This window comes from Poeciliopsis prolifica, unplaced genomic scaffold (assembly GCF_027474105.1).
Source record: "Poeciliopsis prolifica strain line A6 unplaced genomic scaffold, Auburn_PproV2 SCAFFOLD158, whole genome shotgun sequence".
Taxonomy (NCBI): domain Eukaryota; kingdom Metazoa; phylum Chordata; class Actinopteri; order Cyprinodontiformes; family Poeciliidae; genus Poeciliopsis; species Poeciliopsis prolifica.
In genome coordinates, this window is record NW_026562533.1 from 358,762 (window position 1) to 377,501 (window position 18,740).

General features: G+C 40.4%; 2 protein-coding genes across 2 annotated transcripts; one reads left to right on the forward strand and one right to left on the reverse strand.

Moving 5' to 3' along the window:
* Positions 1–1,061: 1,061 nt before the first annotated feature.
* Positions 1,062–16,855, reverse strand: LOC129356159 (endoplasmic reticulum-Golgi intermediate compartment protein 3-like). The gene is given in 15 exon segments (XM_055025764.1): positions 1,062–2,271; positions 2,342–2,397; positions 2,624–2,760; positions 2,839–2,906; positions 7,193–7,289; positions 7,405–7,436; positions 8,560–8,574; positions 10,305–10,362; positions 11,458–11,623; positions 11,696–11,792; positions 12,708–12,827; positions 12,895–12,982; positions 14,395–14,465; positions 16,589–16,732; positions 16,780–16,855. Coding segments are annotated over 15 exon segments (1,305 nt in total). The 3' UTR covers positions 1,062–2,191.
* On the forward strand, positions 3,492–7,044 carry LOC129356157 (reactive oxygen species modulator 1). The gene is made up of 3 exons (XM_055025761.1): positions 3,492–3,626; positions 6,316–6,446; positions 6,827–7,044. The coding sequence occupies exons 2-3, from the start codon at positions 6,316–6,318 to the stop codon at positions 6,933–6,935; spliced, it is 240 nt and encodes a 79-aa protein (XP_054881736.1). The 5' UTR covers positions 3,492–3,626; the 3' UTR covers positions 6,936–7,044.
* Positions 16,856–18,740: the final 1,885 nt, after the last annotated feature.

Here is an 18,740-nt window from a genome sequence, read left to right on the forward strand (position 1 = left end):
CCCGGTCCATTCAGCGTTGAGTGGTTCTGACTCTCACCGGACAGGAAGTTCCCTTCTGACCGCCATGTTGCTCCTTCGTGAGTCAGACAGCGGCAGCAGGGAACAACTCCTGGACTGAAGTCGCCACCTAGCGGCCGCTTCTCATCGGGACGCATTTCAGTTCCTTTCCTGACACAGTAACCATGGTGATTTCTCTGAAAACGGTGCTAGTTTCACAGCGATTTTTTTATTTATAACATGGAAGAAATGTTTTGTTGTTTTTTTTTATCAGTGAAAAAAATGTCAACGGAGCCAGAGGTTTATTGATATTGAGGAATTACAGACGAAAACGCCTACAGCTTGGGGAAAAGTTGCTAGTGTTAGTTTTGTCTTATTTCAAAGCTACCAAGAAATATGTATTACTCTGGTTTTGTAGTCAAAGGCCGGTTTGGTTGGTGAGGTGTGAATGCTTATCGACCTCTGACCTCTGATCCTCAGTCTGGGTTCAGTTGAAGTGAACTCTGTTTCAGACGTAAACGCCAAGCAGACCAGAGAGTGCTCAAAACAGCGCAGGGCATTCTGGGTAACCAGCTAACATGCTAGCCTAGCGTTAGCAGCAGAAATGGCTCCTGGTCTTCAGCCAAAGACTAAAGAGAATCACTAAACTCTGACGCCTCCATCTTGTTTCATCTGGTGAAACAGGAAGTTGCTTTCAGTGTCTTCAGAGGTTTTAGTGTCGTTTCCTGCAGTGGTTGTTGGTGCAGCGCCCCACAGGCCAGGAGGGGTACAGGCTGGTTTGGGTCAGAACCACAGCAGCTGGAGGTGGAGCAGATGTTCTGGTTCCAGTAGAACCGGGTCGACTGGAGGAAAACAGACTAAAAGTCTATGTAAGCATTAGGTGAAGCAGAAGCTGCTTTAATTCAACATTTATTTTGTCACTTTAAAAATTTTGTGGACATTCGAAATATAATACGTCTCTCTCACACACACAGCCCTGATCTAAAGGTTGAAACGTGCAGCAGCAAACCATCGACAACTGAATCATCGTCTGGATCTGAGAGGACAGAGGACACTAACCGGAACCGGTCCAGTTCTAACACATCAACAGGAAATACAGAACGAAGCCACGATTCAGTGCACATTCCTGCTTTTATAAAAACGTCACAACTGGACTGAACCCAGGCTCGAAGTTCTGATCCAGGTTCTAACTATCAACCTTCCGAAACATCATATGAAACCAGATGTAATGATCGGCTGGTCCAAAGGATCAGAATCTCCCAGTATAGACGGCACCAGATCTGACCCGGCGTCTAACCCACAGGAAGCTGCAGAACCTTTCGTTTAGTTTCTAGTTCACTTGAAATAAGATAAAACTAACTTTTAAGCAAGAAATACCAGCTGGTTTGAAGTCAATAATTCCTAAATTTTGATAAAAAGTCCGAGATCTCCTGGCAGATTATTTTATTTATAATAAATGTTTTATTTCAAGTGGAATAATCAGAAAGATATTTCCTAGTTCCACTCGAAAATACCCTTAATACTGATGTGTTTAAATTAATAGTACTTATTTACTTAAAACAAGCTCCTTTACCTTGCTCAAAAGTTACTTGTAAGTTCATTTGTTCTAATTTCAAGTGAAGAAATTTGCACTTGACTGTAGACCAGAAATACTTGGTTAAATTTTATGGTTTTGCAGTGCGGTAAGGAGTGACAACCAGCAGCTGTTTTTGTAGTTTAATGAGCCGTTTTCTTCTTCTTCTACTCCTTGTTAATACCTTGCGGTGCTGCAGGAGGACTCTGCTGGGTTTCCTCTGAACACTGAGCGGCTGTGTTGGGTTGGAAGGATTCACGCCACAGTCTGAACGATGCGAGTCAGAGAAGATGGAATAAATTATCTGAGCTTAAAAATGTCCGTCGGGGTAAACTAAGGTCTCTGCTGCTCCTTGCTCTCCTACCAAACGCTGAGCGTAGCGATGGAGCGGCTTCTTGCTCCTGGTGGCGGCGTCCTCCCGTTGCTCCGCCCCCGCGCCCCGTCCGTCTCCAAACGGCAGATAGGAAATCCAAACAGCTCCACCGCTCTGGATTTCTCTCTTGGTTTGTTTCAGGTCTAGTTCATGGAGAAGAGGCAAGTTTCTCCCCCCGCCTCGCCGCCCGTTTCTGTCCTCTGGGTGCTCAGCGTCTCGGTCTGTGCGGCCACTGGGGAGCGCCGTCGTTAGGACGCCTTGCCCAGCTCTATCTTCTTCTGGATGGCACGCGCCGAGTGGTAGATGAGCGAGTCGATGAGACCGGCCACTGGAAGAGTCGGGAGAATGCGGTGAGCTTCTCTGCTGCTCAGTTAGCATCAGAACGATTAGAGACTGACCTGTGAACACGCCGCCGATGATGGCGCACACGCCCGTCAGGAAGTGAGTCAGCGACCTGACAAAACAGTTGACATTTAAACTGGAAGGATTTGTTATTTACAGCAAGTCTGAGTTTCATCTAACAATTGAGCTAAAAAAATGGATTGTTATTATTATTTTTGAAACGGATGGTTTCAAAGTGTTAAAACATTTTAAAAATCATTTCTGTGACAAAGAGGAAGAACATTTCAGCAGTCGACCCGTTCTGGTTTTCAGAAACTGGCCGTCTGCCATGACCTCACCTGTGTTTTTCTGTGAATTTGACCATCATGGGTGAAAGTTCGTAGAGAACAAAGACGCCCGGCAGACCCTGATCTCCTATTAAACCGTTGGCGACTTTCTCGTGCCTGGTGACGGAAAACTGATTCGTTTTGACCACCTGGAGGTAAAAACAAATTCACAGAAAACGTGTGGAAAGAGTCCAACAGAAAATACAATAAACACAAAGGTGTTTAACTCACCTCCCGTCTGTTTTTACATAGATGGTTGGAACAATTTTCACAAAATACTGGTACATCATCGATGCTGTGGAGATAAACGGTCGGCAAATTAAACTTGACTATCAACAGATTTTAAGGCCGAAAAACCCAAAACAGTCCAGTAATCTGCTTCTGACCGGCTGGATTCCCATCCCAATGTTCAACAAAAGTTAGAGAAACTTTAGAGGTCAGAGGTCAGTTCAGAACTGGCAGCTTACTTCTGCATTACCCTTTGTTCTGAATCACTTCAGAAGACAAGTGGAGAATCAAAAAACATAGACAATCAGAGAGAAGTGTCAGCAAATAATGTCGTCTTACTTCATACATTTTTTGGTGTAAATAAGACAATTCCTCCACTGGATACTTTTATGCTTCATTTTATTTCACAGTGCCATTAGATTCAAAAGGAAAATAAAGGAACACTTTTAAATGTTAAAATGTTTTAAAATTCTTACATTTTTGATATAACTAAATATAGATGAACTTTTTACCTGTTATGTCATTAAGGCTAAAACCAAAGTCCGTGGATGACAATCCAGTTATTCAATGGATTCATCTTGAACACGAACAGAAATGATAGAAGAGAAACGATCCTAAACTGAGCCGCGGGGGGCGCTGTCTCTTCCGCCTTAGTTTTTCTCCCCTTTCCTGTTTCCGGTTATGGAAGTCTGCTAGAAAGACATTTAATCGCACCTACACTCAACAGCAAGAGCAATTGTAAGCAGAAAAGCAAAGCAGCGAATTTATCACCGCAGAGTAACTGAAGGTAAGATGGCCGACGGCCCCGTTTTTCCGGGGTTTGTTGGTAAAAACAGTCGGTTTGAATGTAAACGCTGTTATCTATGGAGGCCACAGATGCTAATGCGTTAGCATTAGGTGCTAACAGTGAAAATAAGCCTCTGGTTAAAGTCAAAAGTTGCATCATTTGTTGGAGTAGAAACAGAAACCGGCTTAATAAAAACACTTTACTGGTTCTCAGACGAGAATATCAGGATCATTTGCTACTATTAGAAGTATTAATTTGAACATTAGCGGTTTGTTTCTAAGAATAATTGCATTATTCACTTAAAATGGTTTCAAAACAATGTTGTTTATCTCAGTTTCTGGGACAATTTATCGTTCAGCATCATTTATCATGACAGGCCTTCATATTGAAAGCTACAGTAATTTCAGGAGGGTTTAATTGGAACAACAATCATTTAACTAAATGATGCAGATTGTGAAGCCTGTCCATTAAAGGTTGGAACAGAATTAAGGTCCAATTTCTAGCCCTCGATTTAAATTTGAGTCAAAGTCAAAACCTTTTTAATTACTGCCATAAAATGCTTGAAAGGATTTTTTTTATATGTTGTTTTGTACTGTTTAGTCTAAAATTTGGAAGCTGACATTTCATTCAGTGCCTCATCGTTTGTTACTTACAATGGAAGGTAATAATTTCACAGTTTTAACAGTAATTGAAAGTGATTAATTATAGCAGACGGAAATCAGCCCAACATGTTCTGTGTTGGTTTGTTTTGTCTTCAGTACTGTTTTAAGTGCAGCGTCAATGATTAAACTGTGAGGAAAGAGGTTTTACTGCAGAGAACAGTGGCTTGCTAAGGCACAGACTTAATCAATCAGATATACAAATGTTGACTATGTTTATTTACATAAGAAATTTCCCACATGTGGACAAGTTGGAGGGCAAAAACACAATACCATTTCATAGCTGCGCTGCCGCTGTAGAATAACTCTGTTAACTCCGTCAAACTTGGAAATTCAGGTTATTCATTTTGTGCTGCGCTCCACAGCAGAGGAAAAAACCATTAAAGTACAACTCAAACTATTTCTTTCTCACTGACAACGTCCCTAAAAATGACTGCAATATTTCCCACACATACAGCAGAACATTCAGTCTGTTGCAGTGAACATTTAGGCTCAATGTTTATTTTGCGATTATTAATAAGTCATTGATGTGGTAATAGGAGAAAACTATAAATATTTCACTGCACTTTACTGTGTGGCTAGCTCCCTGGGTAGCTGTCTCTTGCTCTGCAGTGTCTCCACATGTCTCAGTGTCTGGGATCATGAGCGCCCCCTGCCATGAGGCCAGAGAACTGCCTGCCTCACCTCCAGTCTGTTCCCTGGTTTCTGATCGCTGCTCAGCAAAACGCGTTACACACACAGTTGGTGACATAAAACACTGGACGTTATATACATGAGCTAATGATGGAAAATCAGTTACTATATTAAATGTTTTTTAGCCATTTTATTGGCAGCATACAGACAGGAGGAGCTGCTCCCATTAAATGGCAGCCAGTGCAGTTAATGAGGTTGATCAATCCAGGTGAGGCTTGGGTCACTGCACCTTCACCTGCTGGGTTTCTGAGCATTTGAATGGAAAAATGAGAAAATTCAGCAATTTTGAAGAAAAAAATACTGTATTTTCTGCACTATAAGTCACAGTTTTTTCAGTTTGGCCGGGGGTGCGACTTATATTCTGGAGCAACTTATGTGTGGAAATGAACACATTATTATATTATATCACATGTTATTTTCACACTAAACCGCAAGAGGGCGCTCTAGGCCTGTTATTCTACCTTCAGAGTTAACAGAGTTGTTTACAAGTGACACCGAGGATGAAGATTTCATTGCATTTAGTGATTTGAAGAGACATGGATGGTTTGGTAAACTTGTTAGCATGTTATTTATGCTGTAGTTATCTGAATAACTCTTAATATATTATGTTAACATACCAGGCACGTTCTCAGGTCGTTGTTTGTCATGTATTGTTTGCACACTGTACAATTATTCAGCCTGTTGATGCCTCTATTCTATTTTATTGCCTTTCAAGATGACATGTCTGTTCTTGGTGTTGGATTTTATAAAATAAATTACCCTCATATTTCCTTATATATGTATTTTTCTTCTTTATTATGCATTTTATGGCTGGTGTGACTTATAGTCTGGAAAATATGGTAATCAAAGTTGGTTAACCTAAATAAAAAATAAATAGTTAACAGTACAAACCACAGGGTGGCAATCTAAATGATTTCATCATATATGAGCGCACGTCACTGGCTGAGAAACAACCGATTCAGTTCAACCTGAAGGAAAGTTCAAGGACCTCCATGGATCAGAAAATGAGCCTCACTGGATAAATATTGGACTTTAAACTTGGTCAAAGCATCTTGTCCTTTTCATCCTCCTCAGTGAGAACTAAAAAGAAACACTTGGTGCATCTATAATTCAAACCTTTTTGTTATTGGTGCTGTAAAAAGTGCCAGTGTATCCGTTACCCTAACTGGTCAAAGGTTTTGGCTTTGAAGATTAAACATGAAGACAAAATAAACCAACATTTAGAAAGAGCCTAATTTTCAGTCAGTGTGCTCATCTGTTAGGTTTCCTTCTTTCTATGCAGCAGATTTTAATCTCAGTCAACCTCAGATTAAAATGAGCTGTCGTTGCGTTTGTAGATGCCAGTCGCTGTCGGTCCGTATGGCCAGACCCAGCCCAGCTGCTTCGACCGGGTCAAGATGGGCTTCATGATGGGCTTCGCCGTGGGAATGGCTGCAGGCGCCATGTTTGGGACTTTCTCCTGTCTCAGGTCAGTTTGGACCAATAAACCCAAACTGAAAATGATTCAATTCAGCTGGAAAAAGGAAATGTTCCAGTTAAACTTCACTTCTCTCTCAGCTGGTGCAGGTTCAGCTTTAAAACGCAACATATTTTTGCTTTTTATGATTACTGCACCCTGGGAGGGGGAAAAACCCAACATGGTTTATTATTATTTAGATATTTTATAAGGGTGAAACTTTGCCAAATTAACTGTTTAAACACTAGAAAGTTTTTAAAGCTTCATCCTATAACGTTCTGACTAACTGAACCTTTGTCTGGGAATAATCCTGAGGTTTTGCCTTGCAGGGTGGCTGCGCTAACATTTTAGCTGTTGGTGAAATCGGAGCTCAAAACAGTTTCTGTTTGCAGGATCGGGATGCGGGGCCGGGAACTGATGGGCGGCGTTGGGAAGACCATGATGCAAAGCGGCGGAACGTTTGGCACCTTCATGGCCATCGGGATGGGAATCCGTTGTTGAGGAAGACCGCTGCCTCCTCTTCCTTCCTCAGACTGTACAGCCTTGGGACTCAGATAACCACTTGCTCCAAACCCGCAGTCTTGTTATCAATAAAGGTTCTGGTTCGTCACATGACAGTCCCGTTTTTGTCCTCCATGTTTCGCGCCATTAATGTGAAATTTAACGCTTTAATTTGGTTCAATAAATGGATTAAAGTTTCGAAAGGATCAGAAGCTTTTAAAAGCAGCAATTTGGCAGCAGAGGAAGCGGGACGATACCTTGCGGCGCCGAGACGTCGGTTCCATCCAACGGATTCACGATGCCGGGGTAATCTTTACCAAACGACAGGTGCTTTATCAGGTGGGTCATGTTGATCTGCAGAACCACAGAAGAAGAAGAGGCGTCATAATTCAACTGACATCTTTAGGCCTCTGTTATGAGTAAATGAAACATTTTGAATTGAAATATCCACAGAAATGTGAAAACTTACGTTGTCTAAACCAAAACTCTGCAGGTCATGAACTGCAAACAAAAACAACTTGTTATTGAAAATAATCCAAAACCATTCAGAGTTGCATATTAATAAAAGACTAAATGACCAAATCAGAAACATTCAGGATAAGAAGCAGCTGAAGTGAGGGAGAAAAAACACCAGTCGCCTTTCGACAATGTGGTTACCACACTGTCGAATGTGGTGAATATGGTGAAAATATTTAATTATACCTGAAATAAGTAAGCATCATGGCCTTCACAAAGTAAAAGTACAGACTGACACACCAACCCGTTTGAAATGACACTGAAACCACCAGAATGCCACCAGTTCACCAGTTTTTTATGTAAATATTTTACTTCTGAATTGTTGCATTCAACCTGAAATCTCCAACTTTCTCTGGTCTGTAAACGCATCGGTCCGAAAGAATCTTCTTGGCTTTCAGATCAGCCGAAAAGCAGAACTGAGCAACTTTGATCCCTTCGTTTTTTATTTCGTTGCAGCTTTTTCTATTTTCCTTCCGGGATCCAAAACCAATCGATTAAAAAGTTTTGAAAAACAAGGCAGAGGGCGCGAGGCGTCCGGACGCTCGTAACTGATGCCAGCGGGATTTGAACCGTCAGGGTTTTATTAAACAACGCCAGCTTTGCAGTTCTGCTGCTGACATGTTTAAAATCTTCCTCCATCAGGTTCACATCGTAGCTTTGCCCTCATTCTGAAAGTTAAGGAAGGGAAACAAGAAAACTGAAAACACAGTGAATAGAAGAACTTGTTCATTTTGGGACTGAATCTAGTTCAGAATGATTTAGTGAATTATGAACATGAATTCATTCACTTTGTGGTCTGAATCGGAGTTTCTCAAAACCATTCAGGTTTCTAATGTTTGATATGAATTTATATCTGACAATTCAGTTACTTCTCAGTGAGGAAACGTCAGACTCGTGGTTAAGAGCCGCAGCGTTTATTAATTATCAAGTCAAAATTTAATCGCATCACATTCAGAAAATGGTTGCAAGTCTAAATGGGTCTGATAATCACACACTTTCTAATTAAAACTGAGATTATTTTTACATTGAATTGATTGAGTGTGTTTAAAGCAGAAACAGGGAAAGGTTTTCCTGAACACGCTGCATGCATAAAGGAAGATGGACTTACTTTCCACAGCGTGCACTGCAGAAAGAAGAGAGAAGAGTCACTGGGACAGTGCAACAGACATGAAACCTGACAACTGAAGGTGGGGCTGCACAACACTTTCCAAAATAAGAGTTTTCAGACAATTTACCTCAAAATCAGGTTGAAACCAAAACCAAACTGAGCAAAAGCGACCGATAAGCTGTGAATTCTGAAGAATAGAAGGTTAAATAATGTTAGTTTTGGGCTAAACTAGAACTAGTGTGCAGCCCGACCCACAGCAGACATCTTTGCAGGACAGGATGTGTTTGGGTCTTAACGAGGTTCTGGTTTGATTCTCATCTCTCGTTTCTGCTGCCGACACTTTAAATATCGATGAGATGAGAGAAATGAATCTTTGCTTTCAGCACAGGAAACTAAAACCTTTTACAGCCCAACCATTCAATCCCAGTTAAAATCATCCATTGTGGATGATTGAACATTTGGGTTCGTTTTAATTTCCTGTCCTGATGTGATGCCAGAGGAAGAATCGACTAAAACAGATTCTTCCACTGCTTTCTGTTGAGAAGAAAACGGTGAATGAATGAGTGAGTGAGTGAATGGATGGATGAATGGATATACTTCATTAATCCCAGAGGGACGAAGTAGCAGAGCTGCTGAGTTTAACTGGATGGACAGAACTACGGTGGCCTGGATGGGTCAGTCAGTGAGTTAAACACTCAGGTGATTCTGGATCAGTTTAAACTAAAAGTTTAGTCCAAAATTCACAGCTGGTCAAAATCATTCAAACATGTATTACAAGGGAACAACACCACAGTATGGTGAAAATATTTAATTATACCTGAAATCATTTTGTACAGCATTTTTGTGCAGTTTTCAACTTGTTTTTAAAAGTTCTATATAAATAAATTTGACATTGAAATAAGATATTTGCTGTAGATACCAGTCCAAAAATACAACATTTTGTGTTTTCGCAATGATTAGAAGGTTTTATGCATCTTTCAGCCAAACAGTTTAAAATATTTCATAGCTTAATAAATCAGTTTTAAATATTACATTTTTGTTTTGGACTTTTTTTCTCTCTGGGTTTCCATAGATCAGCGTGATGTTATCGCCCAGGGCAGCCATCTTGATTTAAATTCAGGTTAGCTCTATGAATATTAGAGCCAGGGTACAATTTTTATTTTTAATTGTGAAAATAAATTCATACCATTACAAGAATCAATCGTACGGCAATAAAGTCAAAATAATGAGAATAAAATCGTAATATTAGGAGAATGAAGCAGCAGAGCTTCATCTAAAGTTATGCTATGATGTAAAATTTACAGATTAATATTTAACACATTAGAATCAAATGATCAGCAGGACTTTGAAATGACTGGCACTAGTTCGTATGATGAGCTCAGCAGACGTTTGGTATTGCTGCTGCCGCTAGTCTGCAGGAGCTGAGTGGAGAAGGAGACGTTCATGTAACATGTAGAGACTCGCCACCACCAGCAGGGGGTGCGTGGTTGTTAGGGTGGAATGAAGACGACAGATGGATGAACATGAGAAGCAGTCGGAGCTTTGAAATCAAACGCCCTTTATTCTGATGGAGGGAATAAATAAACTTCTTATATGGTTTATATTTTCTTCATTTTGCTTTGAGGAACAGAAATTAGATTCCAGCTGAATTAAACTGTTGAACTCAATGACTTTTATATGCTATAACTGGGAGTAAAACAAAACAAAGGGCGTTTAAAGGCTTTGCTCAGAGGAAACGTTCTCACCGTGAACATGTGACTGCTGGAAACTCTTTCCTGGAGCAAAGTGGAAATTTCCTGCCACCTGAAACAAAATGTGAAACGACTCAGGATCAAATTTACTGCTCTAAATGAGAAAAATAACAACAACCATGAATAGAAAATATATGTAGACTCAAGACATGTTGATGCTGATTATGCTTAAAAGCCTTAAATCATCAGTGGAACAATTACTGGCACTTTCAACAATCAAAATAAATTTTTATTTTACTACTTTTTAAAGCTGATCAGCGTTTCTAGAAGCTTTTAGTTTGAAATCCAAGACTTTCTGTTATGAAGCAAAGATAGCAGCGGCAGCGCCATCTGTAGGTGGGCAGAGCTCAGCGTGCCGACGAGCATGATGAGAAACCACAGCTGGTAGACACACAGCTGGAATTTGTTTCCATCAACATTTTTTACGCACATTTTGTAGCATTGCTTCAGAGACGATTGATGGAAACCACAAAATCTGATACAAAGTCTCAATTCTGTTAAAAAGTTTGAGGCGGTTTTTGGCATTTTCTGAAAAGACTCGATGTAGAAAAGAAAGAAAAAGTCAGATGTAGCTAAACTTTCCCATCCTTCCCAGAGTGACCAAACTGAAACATTCCAAACTCCAAACCTTCGGCTCAGAGGGGAGAGCCGTCCCTCCGCCATGCTAGCAAGCAACCGTTACTTCCTGTTTGTTGCAGCCATGCTAGCTTGCAACATTTGGCAAAATGACATTTGCGTTGATTTGCTGTAAACCAGGAAATGAAAACAATCCTACTTCTCAATTTTGCAGCTGTCATGCCAGTCGGCAGCAGAAACGCTGAATGAAATCGCCGTCTGCCTCTGCCAGAACAGATCGACATCACTTCCTGTACGCATATCCCATCGGATAGTTTCATCAATTTAAACCCTTTCTTGTGACATGGACACTGTGGCGACGAGGATGTTTATTACTGCGCTCCAGTTTACCTGTCGCTGTTCTACACACATAATATGTGATGAGAGGCTAATAAAATCTGGGTTTTGTAACGTTTGCTTGGTGGAAGTAAAGGTAATCTCATTACTTTTTTGCAATTGTAATTTCTTACTTGAAGATCAAGTAATCAGATTACAGTAACTGCCCGCCACTGGAAAGGCGTGAAGGTCTGACCTTATTGACCTCAAGGAAGCCGTAAACCTGGCAGCCCTCGTTCTTCTGCTCCATCATCTTCTGCGTGAAGCCTTCGCGTTTGCACTGCTCGATGGTGTCGGCGCTCTTAAAGGCCCAGCCGCGTCGCCGGTACGCCTCTCGCACGTCGTCACAGGTGTTGCAGCACCTGCACAAACACAATTAGCAGCAGTAATCCCGAGCGGCCGGCCAGCGGGCCGAGCGAGCGGCGTTTTCTTACTTCAGGTCTTCGGTCTCGGCACCGTAACAGCTCTCGCATCGATTCGGGTCCAGAGTGCTCGGGTCGAACGCTTCCCCGTCTTCAGCCTGGCCCAGTTCTGCACAACACAGAACCATCTGTGACTATAAAACAATGTTAGCTTCATGCCGACTGAAATAAGACAAATAACTCACAAGTGATGTTTCAGCAGACCTAGCAGCTTATTTTCAGTAATAATTTTGTAATATTGTTGAAAAGTTCCCGTGCCACTCGTAGATTTGTTTCAGTTTTGCCTGGGAAAATGTCATGTTATGAATAAAATACTCCAGCGGTGGAACAAGTTTTTGAAGGAATTATTTTCTTCCACTGAGCTCCTTTATCTTCCTGAAGTTACTTGTGAGTTAGTTTGGTTTTATTTCAAGTGTAATGAGATAGAGTGGAAACTAAACCAAAAATACTTGACAGGATTTTGTTTTTGCTGTGCGATCACCTGACTTTAAACCCGTTAGCTAAAACGTTAGCTTTGCACAGCTAACTTCATCATTTCCATTCGGATGATTAACTGATAATTGACTTGATTTCTTTCAAAGTTTTGATTGTGTGTAGTTTTTATTTTTATTTATTGTTTTTGGTCATTTTGGACTTTTTAAAAATTCTTCCAGTTACATGTTAAGTGTTCTTTACAAAAGTAAAGTTTACTGATCTTTGAAACGATGAACTTGCATCATTATGAAATCATCAATATATTACTTGAAAATGGTTAAAAGACAGAAGTTATCATTTCTTGTTGTGTGAAATGTTCTTTTGCCAAATTCATTCCTTCACAAAGACAGAGTTGGTGCCCGATTAAAATAAAGAATTTCAATTTTATTAACAGAAAATGATTGATTACAATGATTAATTATTACAATTCTGATTGCCAACCATTTAGGCGCCATCACTTGAGGTTGCCGACTCGAGACGTTGTTTCCAGATTCTCTCCAGTTTGTCCAGCAAATGACCCAAACTGGTTTGTGTTTGGAATGAAGCGTACCGTGTTTTTCTGCCTCGGTGTTGACGGGTTTCAGCTCTTTATCCAGCCGCTGCTTGAACAGGTTGTGTTCGACGTCCAGCTGCTGCTCTCCGGCCACGTCCATGGCGTCGATACTGAGATCTGACAAACACGGTGGTGAGCGGCGGCCGCCATCAGCCGCAGACAGCAGAGGAACGGCAGCACTTACAGGCGCAGGGCATGTGAGGGAAAATGACGTCAATGTTGATCTTGAGTTTGTCTCCTCGCGACGTGTCGACGTAGAGCTCCGGGTGGACCTGAAGGACGACACGAAGCGTCAACACCAAACTGTCCACAGCAACACAACAAACACTGAGAAAAAGAAACGAAGCAGAAAAAATGGCTTTCACTTTGTTTGTCCGGTCAGCGGTTTCACCGCGACGCTCTGCTGGATTTAATAGAAATGCTTTGAGTTTATTTTCAATATGAAGACAAAGCAGAGCTGAAATGATTGTCACTAATTTATTAAATGCTAGTTGAACAAAAACAAACATTCAAGATAAAAACAACCTTCTTTAATCACAAATCTTTTTTTCACCTGCTTTAAAAAAATACATCTATGAAGAACATTTTGCATCCAGTTATTAATCAGTTAATCAATAATAATCTCCTGATCAGCTCTACTCTGACATTCAGCCTGAGCTTTTCTCATGTCGAACAATTTTTATCTGCATAATTTGCTGCAAATGATAAAAAGAAATACTGATATCAACTTTAGACAATATTTGAAAAAGATTTTAATTTGTTTATTTACATATTTTGGTGCATTCTAATGTATTTCCATTTTTTTTATCTGATTACTTGTGAAAATAATCACTAGACTGATGACTAAAACAGTTATTAGCTGCAGCCCTAGAAAAAAGAAAGATGGAAATAAAGAGATGAGAGGAATGAAAGATGGATAAAAATAAATCAATAGCCTTGACGTCTGACCCTAAACTTACAAAAAGAGAGAAAAACTAAACATTTCACAAGATGTGTTGCTTCGTTACTTCATGCGACCAACAAAAAGGTCCAAACCAGAAAGAGTCGACTGGATCTGATGGAAACCCTGGAGGAAAAGCTCCAGCTGTTCAAGTCTTAAATCAAGCTCACATTAATCCTAAAGCAGATCAGTGGATCAACACATATCAAAAACTATTTTGACCATCTGACATTTTCAAATTGGACAAAAAAGCAGCAACAACTTCAGAAATCCATTAAGAAGGAAAATACTTTTCAGGGTACTTTATGTTCCCAGATGTTTTCAGCCCAGAACTGCAACTAAACTAAACCCTGAGTCATTTCCTTCCAAGAAACCCGAGTTCATCCGACCCAACCGGCCGACAGGAAACACACCTGGAGGCTAAAGTTCACTGCTGCTGCTCCCGAAACTCAGTTTCAGTTGGTTTCAACTCAGCTTCCCTGGTGAAAACGACCCAATGTTTCATTTTTATAAAGTTCTGGTGAAAAGTTTAGTCGTTTTAGTTTTCTATTGAACATGAGATAAAAATCTGTAAATCGTCTGATGACAGATGAAAGCAGCAAATCTCTGCAGAAACAAATCCTGATCCATTCACAGACTTCCTGATGAAATGCTGCAGTTTCCCGTCCAATAAAACGGACAGCATCGGTCCGGTCAGTGAGCGAACCGGACCGGACCGGACAGAGGACGGATTGAGGAGCTCACCTCTTTGGTCAGGTAGTACTGCAGCTCAGAGACGAACAGAACGAACATGATGACGCCGCTGATGATGGTCACTGCAGAGACACAAGGTGGAAAACATTTCACAGTGTTGGCAGCAACCATTATGTGAATCAATGCATCTTTATTTTACAGATTTGAAACATTCATATTGTGGTAGTAAATTTAAATTTGGTCAAAACCACTGAACCCTGTTGCATTTGATAACCAAGTTTCATCTGTCTGAAAACCTGAGAAGTTCCAGAAACATTACTGTAGCTTTCCCTGAAAGGTCAAAGGTCACGTTAATCATTCTGGATTTTAAACTTCCATTTCAATATTTATTTCATTTGATGTTTAAAATTACTTAAGATATTTCTAAACCAGAGTTTATAGCCAGCCCAGGTGTTTGTGGGGATCCGACTCGGTGGCCTCAGGATCCATCTCTGCGTTTTGCGGATGATGTGGTCCCATTGGCTCCATCAGGTCGTGACCCGCAGCTCTCGCTGGAGCGGTTCGCAGCCGAGTGTGAAGCGGCCGGGGTGAGGATCGGTGCCTCCAAGTCCGAGGCCGTGGAACTGAACCGGAAAAGGGTAGAGAGCTTCTCCGGGTCGGTGAGGATGTCCTGCCTCAAGTGGAGCAGTTCAAGTATCTCAGGATCTTGTTCACGAATGAGGGAAGAAGGGAGCGGGAGATCGACAGGCGGATTGGAGCAGCGTCTGCCGTGAAGCGGCGCCGTACTGCTCTCGATTTACCGGCCGATTTACGTTCCCACCCTCATCTACAGTCATTAGCTTTGGGTCGAGTCCGAAGGAACGAGATCGCCGATACAGGCGGCCGAAATGGGTTTTCTCCGTCTGGGCCCTCCCCGAGAGCGAGGAGCTCGGAGGGACTCGGAGTCGAGCCGCTGCTCCTCCTCGTCGAGAGGAGAGGAGCCAGATGAGGGACGTCAGAGGACCAGAGGGAGACCAGGACACGCTGGAGGGACATGTTGGGGATCCCCCTGGAGGAGCCGGACCAGGAGGCTGCTGACCCCGCGACCCGACCCCGCGACCAGGCAGAGGAACACGGACGGGTGAATGGAGATATTTCTAGTTTCTCATGTAGTTTTCTTTGTTGCTTTATTTTCCTGTGAAGAACATTGAATGTCCATGTTTATGAAAGGTGTGATAAATAAAGTTGCCTTTTATTTTCCAATAAATATTCTCCAAAACATTTTTTGTTTGTTTTTTTTTACAAAATTGGAATAAATACATTTCTATACATCATTTAATGCATTAATAACATACATTTTCATCAGTAAAAAATCTTTAGATTTGTATTTCTCCATTTTTAAATTATATCTCATATCTGTTCATTTGTTCTTATTGGGTTATTTATTATAACCAGTTTTTATCCCTTGTATTTTTTAAAAACAGTCCTCTCTAAATATTGTTGAATAACTTGTTTCAATAAAATTCTCATCATCCTTAGAGATTATTAGAATACAATATTTAAAACGGGACGTTTTATTAATGCAGTTTGTTTGTTTATTCTGAGAAATCCCAGTTTGTGATTGCATGAGCAGCATTCAAGGCATATTTTCAACCCTGAATGTCTTTTTATCTCCATTTTGATCTGAAAAAGGAAGAACAAACATTGACTGAAGTTTTATGCTCTCTTGGCTCGAAGCTGCAGAATTAGAAAAAAAACTGACAGTGAACTTCATTTAGCGCATTTGAATGAAAACTGAGTCACTGAAGGCAATTCGCTAACATGAACATGTTTCATGTTCATTTCTTGCAATTTTATTGAAATGTTTTTGCTTTTCTGTTGCCATGGTATCTTGGCCAGGTCTCAGCGGACAGGGTTTATCTCACTTTGACTAAAAGACAAAAACATCTATTTGATCTGGAAAATAAGAATACCGAGGGTCTAGTTTATTCTACCTGACAATATATAACAGCTCCACCAACTACAGGCTCCATCAATAAAAGAAAATAAATACATTTAAACCTCTTGTCATTTAAACATCCGCTTTACTGGGTTTAATAAACTCCCAGAAAGTACAGGCGTTTAGGTTTCCTTGTGAAAGGCAGGACGCTGCAATAGGCTAATTAAACTGTAACGAGTAGAATATGCTCTGAGCCATAGAACCGTTTCTTTCGTCGGTACCAGCGGCAGCCGTTAGCCCCGCGGTTCGCATCGGTTAGCCTCCTACCGGTCGCTCCTCCCCACGTCTTCACCCGGAAATCCTCCAAAGTTTTAGGATAAGCGTCAAACTGCTTCAGTTTGTTTAATGGTCCATTTTCTCCAGCAGGAAATCCAGCCGAACACCGCAGAGTCTTATCGGAACCCTCCTGCACTCCAGAAACACATCAGGACCCTTCACTTCCGCACCACGTGAAACACCGTTGGGCCAATCAGCGGCAGCCGCGTCAATTTTTTTCTTCTTCTTCTGTTCTTTCAGCCAAACTTTATTCAACATCAGGACCTTTGACAGTATAAATGACGAAAATTATTCAATAAAATGAAAACAACAACAAACACATAAACAAAAGAAAAAAAAACACGAACGAGTAAAACAAAAATATAAATTTTTCTTTTATTTATTTAAGGTTTTGGACCTGAAATAATATACACATCCATTTCCTATTTTTAAAATCGGTTTTAATTCAAATATGAAACCGATTTGAGCTTATTTTAAAAGTAAAAAATCCTTAGAATGTTTGTGATTTTAATTTACAAATTGTTCATTGTTTAGGCCAGTGAGTTCTTTTGGCTGAACGTGGGGAAGTTTGGACACTGCCATAGTTTTACACTGAAGAGGAAAAGTGCTGGAAAATGTTTCAGCAACCTAAACAGACGAGAGAGAAGCAGCTTGTCACTCAGATAGAAAGAGGTCACTTCAGCAGGAAACCTTTGGGATTACGGCAGGCTGTTTGAACATAAATTTGCTTTTATCTCCCTTACATTCCAGATACCTGAAATATGTTCATGACGTATTAAGATGTCTCTAATTAGATTCTGACAAGTAGAAATTATGTCAGATTTACCATCAAGATATCTATAAAGAATTACTGACTATTAAGCATATTTCAAGTCCATACAATGAAGTTATCACTAGTTATAAAGTAAATTCAAGATATCTCTAATTTTGTTTTGACTAGTAAAAATTCTAATTAAAGATATCGTGAATGTATTTATAAAGAGCAGACATGTGGAATCGACGAGTGAAGATTAAAGGATATTTTCTTAAAAGCAAATAATGAAGCAAAACTAAACTAGAGATATTCTGAATGGTAAAATATCTTAAATTAGTTTTAATATATCTCAAAATGAATTAGATACATTTAATTATACAACTTTTCGATTTGAGATATCTTAAATTAATATTCTGACTCGTCAAAATGTCATTATTGATATCTTGAATTAGTATTTTGTCAAAACGTCAGACTTTTGACAGCATTTTGAAAGTTCAGTCAGATTTTTCAAGATGCAACCTTTTCTTTGTCCACATTGCTGAGCTCTTTCTACATTGTGGATTTACAGACAGTTTTGTGCAGGAGACCTAAAATTCTGCATTCAACTATTTACAGCACAAAGGGGCCTTGCATGCAATTCTTAAATCAGATATCTAAAAATGTAATTTTGACTAGTTATGATTACATTAATACATAGTTAAATTGTAACTATGGATACGTGTCCCGTCAACACAGACCCGGTGACATAATTTGAAATATCTTGAAAGGAATTTTGACTCGTCAAAATGCAAATGCAGATATCTTTAAATTACCATTTTGAATAGTCAAAGTGTGTCTAGTTCATATGCATTTTTAGTTATCTGCAATGTAACTACAGATCATCAGTCAGGCTTACTGATTTTATGTTCAAACAGCTTGCCATAGAGGGATGACATCAAACCTGCTGTTTCTGATGTAGAACCAAGAAATGCAGAGAAACTGTGGAACGTTCTCTGGGATCCAGCAGAGTCGGTGCCCAGGTTGAGCTTTAGGGTCTCTGTCACTTTATATCCAAAAGAGCTGCTGCTGGCCAAACCCCAAACTCAACGTTTACACTCATGCATCAAAATGGCTGCAAACAGATGGGCCATTACACAACCATACATGTTTGAAAAGCAGAAGTGGAGCCTCCTGCACCATCAAGCAGAATGCAGAAAATGGTCTCTGGATGGTAAAAACAACAAAACTCGTCTTTTCCAGCAGCCATTGTACAGCAGTGGCTGTAATGGCTGCTGGCCAAATGCCTTGTTACCAAGCTTTGTTGCTAGGTAACAAGGGTTGGTAGGCATTCCAGTGTCTGCTGATTTGTGACTTTACATGCCAGAGGTTTTTGAAACAGCTCATTTTCCA

What these genes read in the sequence shown, in the direction of transcription:
- LOC129356157 (XM_055025761.1), top strand. Translation starts at nt 6,316, where the DNA reads ATGCCAGTCGCTGTCGGTCCGTATGGCCAGACCCAGCCCAGCTGCTTC. An exon ending in GGGACTTTCTCCTGTCTCAG is followed by an intron (nt 6,447 to 6,826) that starts GTCAGTTTGGAC and finishes TTCTGTTTGCAG; the next exon opens with GATCGGGATGCGGGGCCGGG.